This window comes from Rhinolophus sinicus, chromosome 14 (genome assembly GCF_057876585.1).
Source record: "Rhinolophus sinicus isolate RSI-liver-muscle chromosome 14, RSI-T2T, whole genome shotgun sequence".
In the NCBI taxonomy this organism is placed as follows: Eukaryota; Metazoa; Chordata; class Mammalia; order Chiroptera; family Rhinolophidae; genus Rhinolophus; species Rhinolophus sinicus.
Window position 1 is genome coordinate 84,037,978 of NC_142514.1, and position 16,441 is coordinate 84,054,418.

The 16,441-nt window shown below is 42.1% G+C and overlaps 1 protein-coding gene across 1 annotated transcript in view; it reads left to right on the forward strand.

The window, feature by feature from the left end:
- The window catches only part of ADTRP (androgen dependent TFPI regulating protein), a 59,828-nt gene extending 44,165 nt beyond the window's left edge, over positions 1-15,663 (forward strand). Inside the window, exons 5-6 of the mRNA XM_019743014.3 lie at positions 7,273-7,424; positions 14,420-15,663. Of these exons, the coding sequence (XP_019598573.3) occupies positions 7,273-7,424; positions 14,420-14,454 (187 nt within the window). The 3' untranslated portion in view covers positions 14,455-15,663. The remainder of the gene's footprint in view (positions 1-7,272; positions 7,425-14,419) is intronic.
- Positions 15,664-16,441: the final 778 nt, after the last annotated feature.

The window sequence follows — 16,441 nt, forward strand, 5'->3', positions numbered from 1 at the left end:
TATGTAAACAAAAGTTAGCCAGAGTACTCTTTCCATCTAGTGTAATCATAATGTCTTATCTTCATCCACTGTTATTTCATAGTTCCAGTGTCTTCCCACGTCTGAGTGCTCAAGCCCCTTTCACCTGGCTGCAGGGGTCCAGTCCTCCAAGACCTCCATCTCTAAAGAGTCCTACTAATTGAATGAGTGCTCATGTTGTACACACTCCTCAACATCGTTCTGCCCCAGACTATAGAGCCACAGTACCTAGTTTTCTGGGCCCATCATCTCCACCCAGCTCCGCTTTTAAGGTCAGCATGCTGCCCCTCACCCACACCCCCACTGCTAATAATGCCAACACTGCCAGCGCCCATTAGTCCTCTACGTTGTGGAGCTAGAACAGTGCTACCGGCCACTGAAACAGCCCCAGCTGGCCTGGAGCGTATCCCCACCTTGCTCTTAGTAGATCAGAAATCTGCTGATGCCATAGGTATCTCTGCTAGTGTATAAGGTATTGCATTCCAAGTGCAAGTGTCACACAGATATGCAGCTATAACCCAGCTTTGCGGGAGATTATTGACAAAGTCACTTCTCAGTAGCAGTTGGTATGAGGCGAGAGATAATTCCTTTTTTCTATACTATGCTCACTCAGGTGACATGCACAGCAGAGCCACCGGGGCCCCCAGGTTTAACAATCCTCTAAATTTATGCACTCATTTACATATGCACTCTTACACATATAGATATCATACCCCCAGAGTACCTTAAAAACTGCCAGAGGGCTGGGCTGAGTTCTAGGATCAGCCATCTTGCCATACCTCGCGTCAGTAATACCCTTCTCCGCCCAATCGTGCATTTGCATTGTGTGTATCCTGTTCCCGAGCCACTGTTACCCTTTCCTGAAGCGTGACCTTCTTCTGGGACCACCTAGGTGCACCAGAGTTTTATAATCTCCAGTCTTCTTTGCGATCAAAATCCCAACACCATTTTCCACAGAAGGAATCCTTAGCCCTCATGTAAATTAATGTATGAAAATAAATATAAAGATGCCACACAACTCCCCTTATTTATCAGCATTTGGGGGCCAGGCCATCCAGCATGCGTACTGAAGTAGGGTGGAAGTGGAGGGCGAGGAGAGGAAACGGTTATCTACACTTCACATCCTTCCTGTCTAAACCTCAGCTCCTGCTCACCCAAAATACCTGTTAGAAATTAGAAATAAGAGCAGCCCAAAGAGGGGTACAGCTGTACAATCAGAAATAAGGGACATACCTGAGACACATTGTTGAAGTAACAGAATAGCTTCTGTGGATTAACTGGCATGCGGCAGGCAAATGAAAAGGAAAAATCAAGGTTAATTCTGAGAATTTTCAGCTGGTGGACTGGGAAGAGAGTGATTCCATTAATGTAGAGAAGTTAGGAAAGAAATAGTGTGGGGTATAAGAAAAAAACCTCAGTTTAAAAATGTTATATCTGGGTCTCATTCCAAAAAATTCTGATTTAATTGGTTCAGGATATGTCCCAGGCATCAGAAGTTTTAAAGCCCCCAAGGCCATTTTAATCAGTACCCAAGGAAGAGAAACACTTGCCTAGAGGAACTTCCAGGAGAGGCCTGGAGAATTAGACCTGGCCTTCTCAGGAGAGGTTGGGCTGCGGAGATCCAGGGAGTTGAAACCTTCTGGTGGTGGGATAAGATTGTTGGGGGGAGGGAGAGCGAGAGAGAGAGCGAGCGAGAGAGAGAGAGAAAGAGAGAGAGAGAGAGAGAGAGAGAGAGAGAGAGAGAGAGAGAGAGAGAGGAGCGGAGGGGAGAGGAGGGGCGAGGAGGGGCGAGGAGAGGAGAGGAAAGTGAGTGCTAGGGAAACGCCCTCTAAGGGACAGCATGGGTAGGGGCAACAAAGCAGCAAAGAATGATGAGATGGTAGAAAACCAGGAATGTACAAGAAACTCATGGTCCCTGAAGGGAAGAGGAAGCTTCATGCCAGAAGAAGGCATTCCAGGGAGGGGTGGGCAGTGGTTTTAAAGGCCATGAAGAGATTGCCACTCCAACTCTCATTACTGCCAACACTTTCAACATTCAGGTAAATTATGTATCTAGCACTTTAGTTTCACAGTTTCTATTCATTCTATTTATCTATCATCTATCTATCTATCTATCTATCTATCTATCTATCTATCATCTATCATCTATCTATCTATCTATCTATCTATCATCTATCTATCTATCTATCATCTATCTATCTATCTATCTATCTATCTATCTATCATCTATCTATCTATCTGTCTATCTCTATCTATTATCTGTCTATTTTTGCTTGACCTAAAATTTATTTGAAAGTAAAGTAAATCATGATAGGAATTTACATTGTAAGACAATGGTAGAAATTCACAACGTAATGCTAAAACTCAGATTTTATTTTTCTAGCTGTTAAAGCTAGAGGTTGTTTTTAATATGTCATTATTCATATTTCATTAGCAGCATTTTGTATGGGAGGAGTAGGGAGCCTGGGAAAGTAGGTGAACTGAGGTGTGATCAGGAGATAGGTTGCAAAGGGCAGTCACAGGCTGCTAAGGAATCAGTCACCAGGTTACACATTGTCAGGGACATTTTCGTTGTAGGAAGTCTTCTGCTAACTTGAATTCATTTGCAAATGTAAATGCAGGGTGTGCTTGCCTTCTGGCATTAAACGAAACGCTGACCGTCTCACATGTTTATGTATGGAGTTGGCATGAAACATGGGACCAGAGGAGCCTTTTTTCTATGTATTCCACTGGGCTAGAAAGACATGACCTAAGGGTTAATGCTTTAAGAATTATGCTTACAGCCCACAAACCCCCTCGCTTGCTACTAATCTCTAAGCCACAGACTTCCACTATTTCCCTACTGATAAGCTATGGATTTCATGATAAGCTACAAGATTTAGGAGAGGAGACTATAAGATTAATTTTTGGCTACCAGTTTGTGCCTGCCTGCCCTGACTCACAGATTCACATGGCAGACAGCTCCAAAAGGACACGTATTATTGACCTCTCCCCTGAGGGTCAGACTCACTGACCTCTTCAAAGCAGTCATACAGTGAACATCCGGCTAACTAAAATTTGGGAGGCTACTCGGTACATTTCCCAGTTTCCAGAGGCTGCAGTGTTCTTGTTGGTTCGGGCAGCTGAGAGCTGTCTGTCTGCAGCTGCAGGGAACAGCACTTAAAGGGAACCATAGGTGCTAGTAGAGCCACCCAAACAGCCATTCATTTAAAAATATAAAGAACTTGCTGTGTTCTGGCATTTAGGAAACTGATACGCGTGATAGATATGATCCCTGTCCTTGTAGAGCTGCCAAGCTAGTGAGAAAGTGAGTCAAATAGGCAACATGGGTAAGTTCATGGTGCGGGAAGCACATGCATAAGAACCTAACCGAATGGGGGTGAGAGGATGTTCAGGAAATCTTTTTTTGGAGACACTGACTTTTACGCTGGGACTTGAAGCAAGAGTATGATTCAGCCAGGCAGAGAGCAAGTAGAAGTGTGTCCCAGGAGGTGAAAAGGTCAGAGGTGGTCCAAGCAGACACAGCTCTGTGGGGAAGGCCCAGAAGCTGCAGAGCTTGGTTCATCAAGACACAGATGCGGGTCCAATACTGTGGACTGCAGATCTGAGGGTGGACGGCCGGGCAGGGCAAGGCCAGGGAGGCCGGGTGAGGCAGCTTGGGTATTTTTCTAAAGTAACAGGGATTCACTGGAAGAAGGGGAGCACCATAAACAGATTTCTCTTTTGAAAAGATTATTGGATGACTGGTGGTCTATGGCATGGAAAGTGGATTGAAGGGAGCAGGACAGCTAGTGAGTAGGCAATTACAGAAACCCAGGTGAGATGAAGGAGCCAGGACTGAGATGATGAAATGAGTGTCCTGGAGAAACATTTAGATATGAGTTTATGAACCTTACCTGGGGGCTAGGGAAAAGCTGAGACTGACTGAGACGGAGGGCAGTGATGAATTTACTTTTGGATTTGCTAAGTCAGTCCTTCTCTTTCCTACCTTCCTTCCTTCCTTCCTTCCTTCCTTCCTTCCTTCCTTCCTTCCTTCCTTCTTTCCTTCCCCCCTTCCTCCTTCCCTCCCTTCCTCCTTTCTTCCTTCCTTCCCTCCTTTCCTTCCTTCTCTCCCTCCCTCCATCCCTCTTTCATGCCCTCCTCCTTTTTATTCTCCCCCTCCTCCTCTTCTCTCCCCGCTCCTCTCTTTCTCCTTCTCTCTCTCTCCTTTTAACATATATTCAGGCAGCCCTAAAGAAGTGATACCAACTGAGTGTGACTATCCCGTCTCTCAGGCCTCTCTGCTGACTGCCCTTCTTTAAATAATTGCGGTCTTGCCTGATGCTCTATTTGTATTTTCATTACTTTTTTCACTGTCAGTGAACACACCTATAACTTTTGTTGTGCTTTCTCTGTGAAAGCAGACTTCATTATCTTATTTCCAGAACTTTCCTTGCCAGAACCTTATGTGAAAGAAACAAAAATGAATAAACAGAAACTTCCTAGGCCGCTAGGAGAATGTCCTTATCTGTTGACCATCATATACTAATGTGCACGGGAACTAAAAAGCCCTAATTTCAAATACATAAAGTAAACAAAGTGAATTAATTAATGCAACTCATTTAGAATGTCTTCAAATCTCCTCATTGACCCCAAACTGCGAGGCCTAGCTACTTCTGTCCCTTATACTTTCTCTGGCCTGTCATGAGAAGCAGCCATGCAGGAAAGAAGTACTGTGGATATCCTTCTAAAATGCACATGCCCGTGGAATGCACATTAACAGAATTCCACTACTGCAAATAATAATATTTGTTTTCAATCTAGTGGAGTTCTGATTACATGAGAGGAGCATCTAGACAAGTTAGGGACAGAGTGACACTAACAGGGCTGGGATTAGGAAGCAAGGGCCAACCCTACACTCACACAACCCTAAAAGTGATGCCTGAAATTTTTTTTATTGTCATAAGATACACATGAAGTTTACCATTTTAATGTATACAGTTCAGTGGCATTAAGTACATTCACATTGTGTGCAGCGATCGCCACCATCCACCTCCAGAACTTTTTCATCTTCCCCAACTGAAATTCTGTCCCCATTAAACAGTAACTCCCCATTCCCCCATTCCGCTCAGCCCTTGGCAACCACCATTCCACTTTGTGTGTCTATGAATTTGATGATTCTTGGTATCTCGTATAAGCAGAATCATACAATATTTGCCCTTCTGTAACTGGCTTATTTCATTTTAACATAATACCCTCAAGGTTCATTCATGTTGTAGCATGTGTCAGAATCTCCTTCCCTTTCAAGGCCAAATAATATTCATTGTGTGTATATACCACATTTTATTTATCTGTTCATCTATAGATGGACACTTGGGTTGCTTCCATGTGTTAACTATTGTGAATAATACTGCTATGAACATAGGTGTACAAATGTCTCTTTGAGTTCTTGCTTTCAATTCTTTTGGGTATATACCCAGAAGTAGAATTGCTGGATCATGTGGTAATTCAATGTTTAATTTTTTGAGTAACTGCCGTACTGTTTTCCACAGAATTTACACCATTTTACACACCTATCAATAGTACATAAGTGTTCCAATTTCTCCTAATTCTCTCCAACACTTGATAGTTCCTGTTTTTTTTATAGTAACCCTCTTAATGGGTGTTAAGTGGTATTTCATTATAGTTTTGATTTGCATTTCCCTAATTATTAGTGATATTAAGTATCTTTTCATGTGTTTGTTGGCCATTTATGTATCTTTGGACAAATGTCTATTCAAGTCTTTTGTCCATTTTTAATTGGATTGTTTGTTAAGTTGTAGAAGTTCTTTATATATTCTGGATATTAATCCCTTATTAGATATGTGATTTGCCAATATTTTTTCTGTTCCATAGATTGTGTTTTCACTCTGTTGATTGTGTCCTTTGATTCACAGGGATGGCCTCATATTTCATACCATAGTTGCCTCCCTTGCCTCACCCTCGTCCTGGCTCTGAGATTAGTCCTTGTCTCTTCCACAAGCATTTGACAAGTATTTGAAACAACCAAGATCACACTTGGGTTTATGAAAATTTAGTTAAGTGCAGAATTTTGTTCTTCCATCTAAATTCCTTTGATAACCTGGGATATCCAAATTTCAATGTTGTTTATGAAGCATAATCTAACTTGTCCTAATTGTTCCAAGAGATGAGCAGCCTCAAAAGAAAGGTTGCTGAGAAGATTCCCACTGTGCCATCCTCAGAGGAGAGAAGCTTTTAAACTCTCATTAAATGATTGCATCGTGCCAGGAACTGTTCTATTTTACACGTGTTTAACTCCTTCAGTCCTTACAATGGTCTTATAAAGTACATGATGTTTGTACCTCCACTTTACATGTGAGTGCTGGGCATGGACAGGTTGAATAAATTATTGAAGGCAACATGACTAATAGGTGGCAGAACTAGGATTTGAAGCACAGAAACCTGGTTCCAGAGTCTGTACTGTTAACCAATTATAAGCTATAGCTGAAAAATCATATTCCCCATTTTTAATTTTAAAATTATTTCAGACTTGCACATCTTCCAGTGCAGTTGGTTTCCAGAAAATTGAATTTTTAGGTTTCACTTAGACACTGCGGCTCCTCTCCTAGCATTTCTTTCCTTATATTATACAGAAATTACTTATATTCTATTCTCACATGAAAAAGATTTAAGCGTCCTGTAATTCCATCCATTCCTACTTCACACTCTATCCATGGCTATATCCATGAGGTAAAATCAGAACCAATAATTAAACCCCAGGCATACTGTGTTACAGCAATAATGCTCAATCTCTGCCCCTCCTATCCCAACAGATTTGAAGAGCTAATTAAAGATACACCTGACTCTAAAGTACAGAAATGCAAACCCCACTTGTCTGGCTGACAGCCAGCCAGTGGGCGCCATCTTAGCAGGTTCAATGTCTCAGCAGGTGATACCTCTCAGGAAAGGAATAATTCATGTTCTCCCACACACTCTTTGGCTAATGATATGTTCAGTATCCTCCCATATTTTTTCACCAACATTGAACTTAATAGATTAGGGAAAATAGCCCAGCCCATGAAATAAGATGTCTTACTGAATAAAGCCTATCCAGAAAAGACTCACTTCTGTAGTGTTGTGGAACACCTTAGCTGTTGGCAAATGTCCCCATTGATTCCTTTCGTTTGCCTGGGTTCTAAAATCCATTGATCTTGAGGAGAAAAGAGCTCCCCCTGACCTACTGTCCTAATCATTGTGACTTGTCATTTTCTGCAGGGTCCTATGGATCTACTCTGAGACCGGTACGTGGGTGTATCCTGTGTTTGCCGAACTCAGCCCAGTGGGTCTGGCAGCCTTCTTCTCTGGCAGCTACATCTTTCTTGCCAGCATCTACCTATTTGGAGAGAAGCTTAACCACTGGATATGGGGTCAGTGTTTTTCTCTTTTACTTATAGAAACACTTCTTACTATCTCTCCACTCCTGGAAATAGAGGAGAAACTAGTCCAAAGCAGAAGGCAGTGATGCTTGATGGCTTTGTCCAAGGATTCAGACAGGTCTTTATCAAGGTGTGCAAAGGAAAAGCCTGGGGGAGTTTGCACTTTCTCAAAGGTCCCCATCAAATTATCTCCCCTCCTCCGCCAAACAGCACCTCATTGAACTTTAAAGCTAAAAGTAATATTGTTCAGAGAGCTTAGAACCCAGAGAGCAAGGTGTCAACACCCCCAGCATGAAAACATGGACTCAGGGTCTCCCTCCCTTAAGTAAGAACTTGATGGACACAAAATGTTTAAATGTGAAGATTTTTTGCTTCTGTTTGTTTGCTTTGCTTTGTTTTGTTTGAAGGAAATGGGTCCCAATGATCCTTTTAGGTCTTCCTACCTTAGCAGTGCCTAAGTGAGTTCCCAACCCTCTCCCATTAGGTGGCGTCTCCACTTTTCATCAAACATTTACCAGATAAAAATAACATCCTGTACTTGAGACTGAAATTCTCATTTGGACAGGGCCTTGGGCAATGTGAATATGTCAGTAAGCTAAGCTTTCTAATCATAGGTGGGTGGAACCACTTGCTTCTCCATAAGAAGAATTAATCTTAACTTAGTTGATTTTAAAATAAAAGGTTTTATTCTCCTTCATGTTTCCCCCACACTCCCACCCCCAAAATATTATTTTGTTTGAAAATTAACCACCAAGAAGTCAGGTGGCAAAGTACACATTTTTTCCCCATACCCAAGGAGAAGTGCAGGAACTCTACCCTGCTTTGTATATAAGGAAGGCAAGAGTCACATAGTCTCCCACATAACACGCCCACATGTCATTCTGTTCTATCAAAATAGAAATGGCGGAAGTGGCATCTTCCACCCGATCTATGAGCTGGTGTGAAAACATAAGCTGTGTGTGCAAAAACACAACAATTCCAGAAGGTCCAGTACAAGAGTGTATATTTCTGAGAGGAGACTGAGACCCTGGAGAAATAAGCATGCAATTTGGCTTTTTCACATGCTTTCTACTTTTGGGGAATTTAACTGATTAAGAAAGTCTCAAAGGTAATATCCTCCTTGAAAGCAAACACTTGGAAATGATATACTGAAAATTATTCTCAAAATCAGGGCTCCAAATCACAGGAAGCTATTCAGAAAAAAAAAATGTGTTGACATTTCAGATGTGTCGACATCTAATGCTAACGAGTTTTGGCTCCTTGAAATTCTGGGTAAAGATTTTTGATGCCTTCCCCAAATCTATATTTTAAAAAAAAAGAAAATAGAAAGGAAGGAGGAAACTAATCCATTTAAAATTTGGCAGATATAAGATGTGCAGAGGAAAAAAATTGATTACTCAGAGCTTAGAGAACAACTTTTTGAATCAATTGTATTGAGTTCCATAATGATTAATTTTTAAATTGTTAAACAGTGATTTTTAAACATCCATTGAATTAAAAAACAAATATTTCACCATATTTAATATTATTGAGATACTTATTTTGGACTGCCCAGAGATTTGTTTTACATTAGACCCTGAGTTTCTTAAGTGTTAGGAGTTTGTCTTCTCCATCTTTGAACTCTGCATTTGCATTAGCTTAACCAATGGATCAACCAGTGCAGACAGACGATATCCAAGGGCTCTTCTCTCTAGGATTAAATGGGACTTTGTGCAAAGATGTTCTAGAGACCGTGGTCAAGGAATGACTCTAATGATTGCAGACTAAAGTACTGGACAGGGAGTTTAAGGAGCATAGAAGGGTGATGTATGGTATGCTGGTTGGAGAGCTGTTGAAAAAAAAAATACATTGTTAGGGCAAGAAGAACAAGATAGTGGGAAGAGCGCTGGAATAGAAATCAAGAAAACTAGGGTATGTACCTCACCTGTCCAAAAACCAACTGTGTAACCTGTGTCAAATCCATTGACCTCCAGTGATAAGATGACCTCTAAGTAGGGCAATGGCACATCTCAGTTTGGTTCTGGTTTAATGCCTGCTGTGCCAGTGTGCATATCATTTAGCATCACTTAGTCTTGGACAATCAATTGTATGATTCCTCTATCTCTGAGTTCCTCTCCAAACCTTCTGTTCTGGATCCAGGGGAACATGTAAGTAGCTACCAACTCTGTCCAAATCCAGGGCTAACCCTATTTTCTCACCTCCTTGTTCAGCCTGAGCTTCCTTGGATCAGAACAGAAATTTAAAGGAGTGCACTGGTGATGCCATGGGAAGCAGTGGTTAGAAGAAAAGTTCTGTGCCAGACTTTCTGGGTTCCTACCTTGTTCTTACTTCTTATAGACCTGTGACACCGGGCAAGGAACTCAGTGTCTTTCTGTTTTAGTTTTCTCTTGTGTATCATGGAGACAATATTAGTACCCACCTCCTGGAATCCTGGAGAACAATAAATGACTTGGGAAGTGTCAAGGGCCAAGAACAGGGCCTGGAATATAGGGGTAGTCACTATTGCTGTTAATCTCATTTTTCTCCAGCAAAAATCAGCAACCTTCTTTTGTATGTGGGTATTCCAATCCTCCCCTTTGATTTTATGCATAAATTACCAATTTCCTCAGCTAAGGCAATTAAAAGTAACAACCACCTAACCAAATGCAAATTGACAGAGATTGTGCAGTTCCTGAAGAACTTATAGAGTGAAATAGGAGGTCAAGCTAACTGAGGCTAGAATTAATTTGAATCTCTGCATCTGAAATCCTGAGACACAGTGTGGTCTGTTGGGAGTCACCAGCCAAGTACCAAGTGGTCAAGAATTATCAGTCAAGACTCATGTGATATGCAGGTGTCTCTCTGGCAGTAGTTCTTGACCTTGACTGGACATTATAAAATCACTGGGTAAATTTTACAAATACTAATTCCCAGGTCCACCCCAGATCTATTAAATCCATCTCTGGAAATGGGGACTTGACATGGGTATTTTAAAAAGCTTCCTAGTTATTTTAATTTGCAGTCACTGTCAAGAGCCACTGTCACAGCAGTGCCTCTCAGATTTGTATTTTCCTGCAAATCTTCTTAAAATAAGGATCTTGTTAAAATGCAGATTCTCTCATTCAGTAGATCTGGAGTGTAGCTTGGGATTCTGTTCTCCTACTGTGCCCCAGAGAAACAGATGCTGCTGGACTCCTCTCAGCTTAGAAATTGTGTCTACAAGCATCCTAATCCAATGTGGTGTTCTCCCAAGTCAGCTGCTGGGCTGAGAAGGGTGCCGGTAGTGATGGCCACAGTTGCTGAATATCTACTCATTTGCTATCTCTGCATGTGTTATGTCAGTGGGTTAAAGTGCGGAGGAGAGTGACAAGGGCAGTAATGTAATAAGGAATGGTACCAGGAATCAATTGTCAACTTGGAAAATATGTGACATTCTTCAGGGGCACGTAGATGTAGGGAGCTGTGTACTAAGGGGACAGATGCTGTCAGACCCTCAGGAAGGTCTTGCTGGCCTTTAAGAAGATGTTCAAAAAGCTCTCAAGTGGTTCCAGAGGGCCACCCTGCATGACCTGTCACCATCTCACTCCCTGCCCTATAATAGCTTTTGTGTGTCATGGGACAGAAAACTGACTCATTTATTGGGATCAGATAGATACCCACCAGCAAAGATTCAATGTCTACTTTTGGGGCAGAGTTAAGTAGAACACTGATTTCCAACAATGATGGAAGCAGACAGGAGGAAGCTGTCTCTGCAGATCATTGCAAGCTTGGTCCACCATGCCTGAGGACCTGGGGATACCCAGACAGACTCTTTCCACCCTGACTGGGAGAAAGAGGCCATCGTTGGGGGGGGGGGGGCTGGGGGGAGAGGGTCTCAATATAGGTTGCCTTCTCTGTCACTTAATACTTAATTTTGTTTCTATTTTCTTGATGAGACACAAGGATGCGGACCGCAGGATACAAGTCCGTCACAAGGACAAAGCCAATCCACAAGCTATATCAGGCACAGAATGAGGCGACTTGTCTCCAGGCCAAAATGGAGGGCCTCTTATATGTACTAGTAGCTATGGCAAGAGAGGCAGTCAGTCAGCTGATGGCCCATGACCTCTCTCAGTACATTCCTGAGGGATATGTACTGGGGCCTGAGACCATAGATCCTTTTCCACCAAATGACAGTTTATAAGCTGATACTTCCTGTCTGGCCAGCCTTCCTTTCATATTAGTTGCTCTAGAGCAGAATTTTTGAAAAGGAGATTTTATTGGTAAACGCAGCTCAGAGGCCATCTAGTCTATCGCCTTGGTTTTATCCAGCAAGAAATTTGTTATACGAGCTGCCTTGCATGTTGTCCCCGATCATTTCATACGAAAAGAATCTTATCATGAGATAACGCCACGTGTATTTCTAAAGCATTTCTGCGTTTCTTTTCCTAATTTCGTCTCCCTAAACTCAAAGACAGTCCACTCTGGATTATCACATCTCCCTCTTCCTCAGCCTCTGTCCCCATAAGGGTTTCTCCAGCCAGGCCTCAGCGCCATCTCCTTCCTGCTACTTCTGCACTGCGATTGTGTTCCTCAGTGCTCACATCTCATTCCTCTAACACCTCACACCACACGCCCCCTCCCCAACCATCTGCCTTCTCACCTTTTCCAAGCCAACCCGCTAAATCTAGGCAAATGTTCTTCCAATTTTTAATTCAAAGTCTAGCAGCAGCTTTTGTGGTTGTAGATACATAGATGTAAATCTTTGTGAATAATATGTTTTTACTTATCCTGTGTTCTGACTATTGGAATAATAAGGGGTATAATCACATATAGTATCCATAGTGATATTGATTACAAGAATAGTTCCTTTACCATGCCAGCAGAAAATGTTTGGATCTTGCACAAGACGAACATTAAATGTTTGGCCTGAAATATCTCTACTCCTTGGTACTATCTAACAGAGGATGAAGAAAGGACTAAAATAAGTCAGGACTGTACCTAATTCCCTAGCAGCCAACTAGAAGGGGTTCCACTGGGAAAAACTCCCTTCAATGAAAAGAGCGATAATATTATTTCCCAATCAGACTTCGAAATCTATTTTGAGAACTTTGTTTGGGTAGAATAATATAATCTACGACTAAGTCAACAGTTCCCTTATCTCCAACAATGCACTATGAAAATGTGGTAGGAAAGAAATTCTGAGGACTCAGAGAAGCCTAGAGACTGCTGAGCCCCGGAATGTAAGACTAAGGCCCCACCCCCACCTGCTAGAAACAGAAAGGCAAATACCATTTCTAAAAAATTATATGCACACCATGTAAGTCTCTACAGAATGCAATGACTGCTAGAGTTCCTCACAGAGACACATTTGAGGACAGCGCCTTCTCTAGCATTTTGGTGACCATGTGGTGTTCCATCTAGCTGCTTGGTGTTCAATATGGGCGGCTCTGACCCAGTGGAATGAGCCCCCTGTTCTCCTCATCCAAAGGGACTTCCTGCTGCTACTGCCACTCCTGCTTCTGCTGTTTCTCTCTAAGCCTGCACCTTCTGCCCTGTTTCTTATACGGAGACGGAGTCTCTAATCCTTGGCACCTGGGGTCAAAAGAGTGAGGTTATGATGACAATTTGATTCAAAGCACTGGGGTTGGTAAACAACATGCAAAAAGGAAGTTTTCAGAGCCCGCAGAATGACTACAAGGGGAAGACATTTGAGAAGTTTATATTGACCAAGCTCTTGAACATGAGGGAATTCACGTGTGACTTAGTCAAAAAATAATTCATTAAAAACCCAAAGTACATACTTCACAGAAGGTACTGTGTTTGTACTTACAGGCCTAATGTAAAGAAAACCTAACTGGGGAGGAGAAAATTCACATCAAAAGCAAAAAATAAGTGAAAGCATAAATGAAAAGAACCTGAAGCCTGTAAAGCTGGATACATTAGTAAGGCTTTGCTAGAGTGACGGGTGGTAGTCTGAACGGGTGAGGTTTAGAAGAACAAGGGACAGGACTGTTCTTAAAAATATTGAGAGACATGACTATGGGGACGGCCATGAGGGCTGTGAGGATCTGTCTTTCCTAGAAAATCAGTGTGATGAGGTGCCACAAGCAGGACTTCAAGTTATCAGTCACTAAAGCCTCTGAGAAGGGGAGAGCAAGCAAAATAAAATTAGGAAAATATTTAATGTTTACTGTTAAGGATATAATTTAAGTGTGTGTGTGCATTTGGGGGGTCAGGGTTTAAAAGGTGAAGCCTGAAATTAGGAGAAGGAGATTGCCGCGGAAATACTGAGCCAGGACTAACAGAACTCTAACTGCCAGAATGATCAAGAAGATGCTGAGTTGACAAAAGTTTTCAAAGTGGGATTGATAGCATTTGCCAATAGATAGGACAATGCATTAATGAATTTTAGAAATTTCAAAGCTCATGCAAAGATTTATGATCATTAAATATGGGATAACAAGTTGTTGACGGGATGGAAGTCATTCTAGAAATCTGATGATATAATTTCAGTCAAATAAAGATCTTTTAAAGAGCTTACTAAAAACTAATCAATATGCTAGTACTTTTCCACCCAGGCTGATAAGTTGATGTGGTGAGAGGTCATGGAATGACCTCTAATTACGTGAATATTCACTCTTCTATTTCCTCTCTAATTTGATGTGGTCTCTTTGTCTCCATATGCAAAGTCTCAGTTTGTTGATGGATTGTGCGCTGCCTGCAAACATGTGGCCAAAATCAACAGCAATTGGTGGTTTATATTAGACATGCAGAGCCACATGAAGACCAATGGCACCACCGGCAGACGGGCCACCATGAGCCGAGCACCAAGGGGAGACCACAGAGTGGCTTCTTGCCCTGGTGATAATGGTGGTGGCACTCTGCTGTCCTTAAAGTACATCTTCCTGCCTTGGGAAAAGTGTTCTCGACTTTCCACTGCCCCAAGTGAGGGTGAATGTCCACCTGTATAAGAACACCTGTTAGGGAAACCCTGAGGTCTGAAGTCTCTGTTCTTGTTTGCACAGGTGACATGAAGCAGCCAAGAAAGAAGAGGAAGTGATTACATGCCATTTTCCAAGAACTAAGGAGGAAGAAAACACGAGACTTTTTTGTTCTGTTCTTGTCTTTCTTTTTGTTTTTTTGGTAGGGAGAGGTGGTGGAGAAACATAGGAAAGTAGAAAGGACAGGAAATCATATTTAAATTTAATAAGAGAGTTATAAAACTAGCTTAATTTGAGGACTCCTGGTTTTTGAAAGGCTTGCTGGTCATGCCCAAATCAGCTATTGCTGTCTCAGAATTTGTGACCTTTGTCTGACCTCTGTGGAGGATTGTCTGTGCCCAAAATCTGGCCATAGGCCAGAAGAACTCATAAACTCGGTGTTAGAGAATATTTAGACAGAATAAAGACTTTAGGATCATTCAAGCTGCTCATTGTACAGAAGATGCTGAGGACCTAGGTGAGAAGTTATCTGCATGAGGCCAAGTGTCAGACCGAGACAATAGCTTTAGTCTCCCAGATCTTGTAACGCCCAATCCTGTGCCATTTCTGAATAACCCCAACTTTCCTAAAAATAAGCCTTTTTGTAAACTAGTTAATTTCATGCATCGCTCAACTAGTGTTTTTCCCCTCAATCTAGATAGACGTGTAGGGAGATGGCTTCTACCTAGTTGTCTGTCTACCTAGTAAGGTATGATCGCAAGTTATTTGGGGCAACGACAAAGTAAGTTACAAAAAATATTAGGAAATCTGTCCGTCTCTCTTGTGAGCAAGCATTCAGGGCAGGTATAAACACTGAACATGGTGACATTGTCAAAATCTCTTCCACTTGAGTTTTGATTAACTCATCAAATAAATGCTGTACTTTTGACTTGGGAACAGTTTAAATGGGAAGTGATATGATTATGAGGAGTGCTGAGCGTGCTTTGGTACAAAGTGCTTTGCTGAGTTAGTTTGTAGTTTAACAAAATTGACTGTCAGGTGATTAGCAAGCACATTCATGAACCCTGCTTTGATTTTCCTAGTGGAATTTTCCAGGTCTTTATTTCCAGACATATTTTGTAAAGAACACAAATGACAGATGTCTAGTGGTAGGTAAACATATTCAAATCCATGGGTGTGTCCTCAGGCCCAGGTGAGTGGGGGTGTGGGCACCAGAGTAAATTGTACTTGGGCTTCCCAACCTAACATTATACAGGAGAAATTTGGTAAAAATGGATACAATGTGGTAAAAACTGTTCCTGGGACCAAATTAAACCTTGATTGCTGCATGACTGACTATTGTGCAATATCTCTTCCAACACCAGAAATGCCTCAAAAATACCTAGAGCAGTCCTGAAGGGTTAGGGAAGAGACAGGCTAAACCTGCAGGGGAGGCAGTGCAAGGGAAGACGAGGCGAGGCACCGAGAAACCCGCGTGACCCCTACTCCTCTACTATCATGTAATCTGAGCCTCAAGTCTTTTTGGATTGAGCTGGGAACACCCACTCTTTTCCTATACCTTCTGCTTCTTGACTGCCCCAAGCACCTGGTCTCAGCAGGGGCCCAGAAGCAGTTGTCACAGTGGAAATTCCCCAAATAGGAAGCCCACAGAGGATCACCCAAATTTTCCACACCCCAAAGATGACTCGGGCTGCATAGGTCTCAGAGTCCTAGGAAGCTCTTGGCTAGGATGAGCCTGCAGATTTCTATTTGTGGCTCCACTGTCCCCAGGACCAAATTAAACCTGTATTGCTGCATGACTGGCCACTGGGCAGTATCTATTCCAGCACCAGAAATACCTCAGAACCATTTCCCATTGAGCACACAAGTGCTTCCTTGGTGATGCTGTGGCTTAAGAAAGGAAAAACAGCAAAACACCTATAAAGAACACTGATTAAACATTCATTAAAAGGTATGTAATGCCTAGATAGGCTGTGTTAGGCCATTAATGGTTAGAAAACAACAACACAAACCAAATGATGAGATAACCAGCAATGATATTTGTATAGCGTCATGTAATTTGCAACCACACTCACATCCATGATCTCATTTTGCCCTATTACAAAA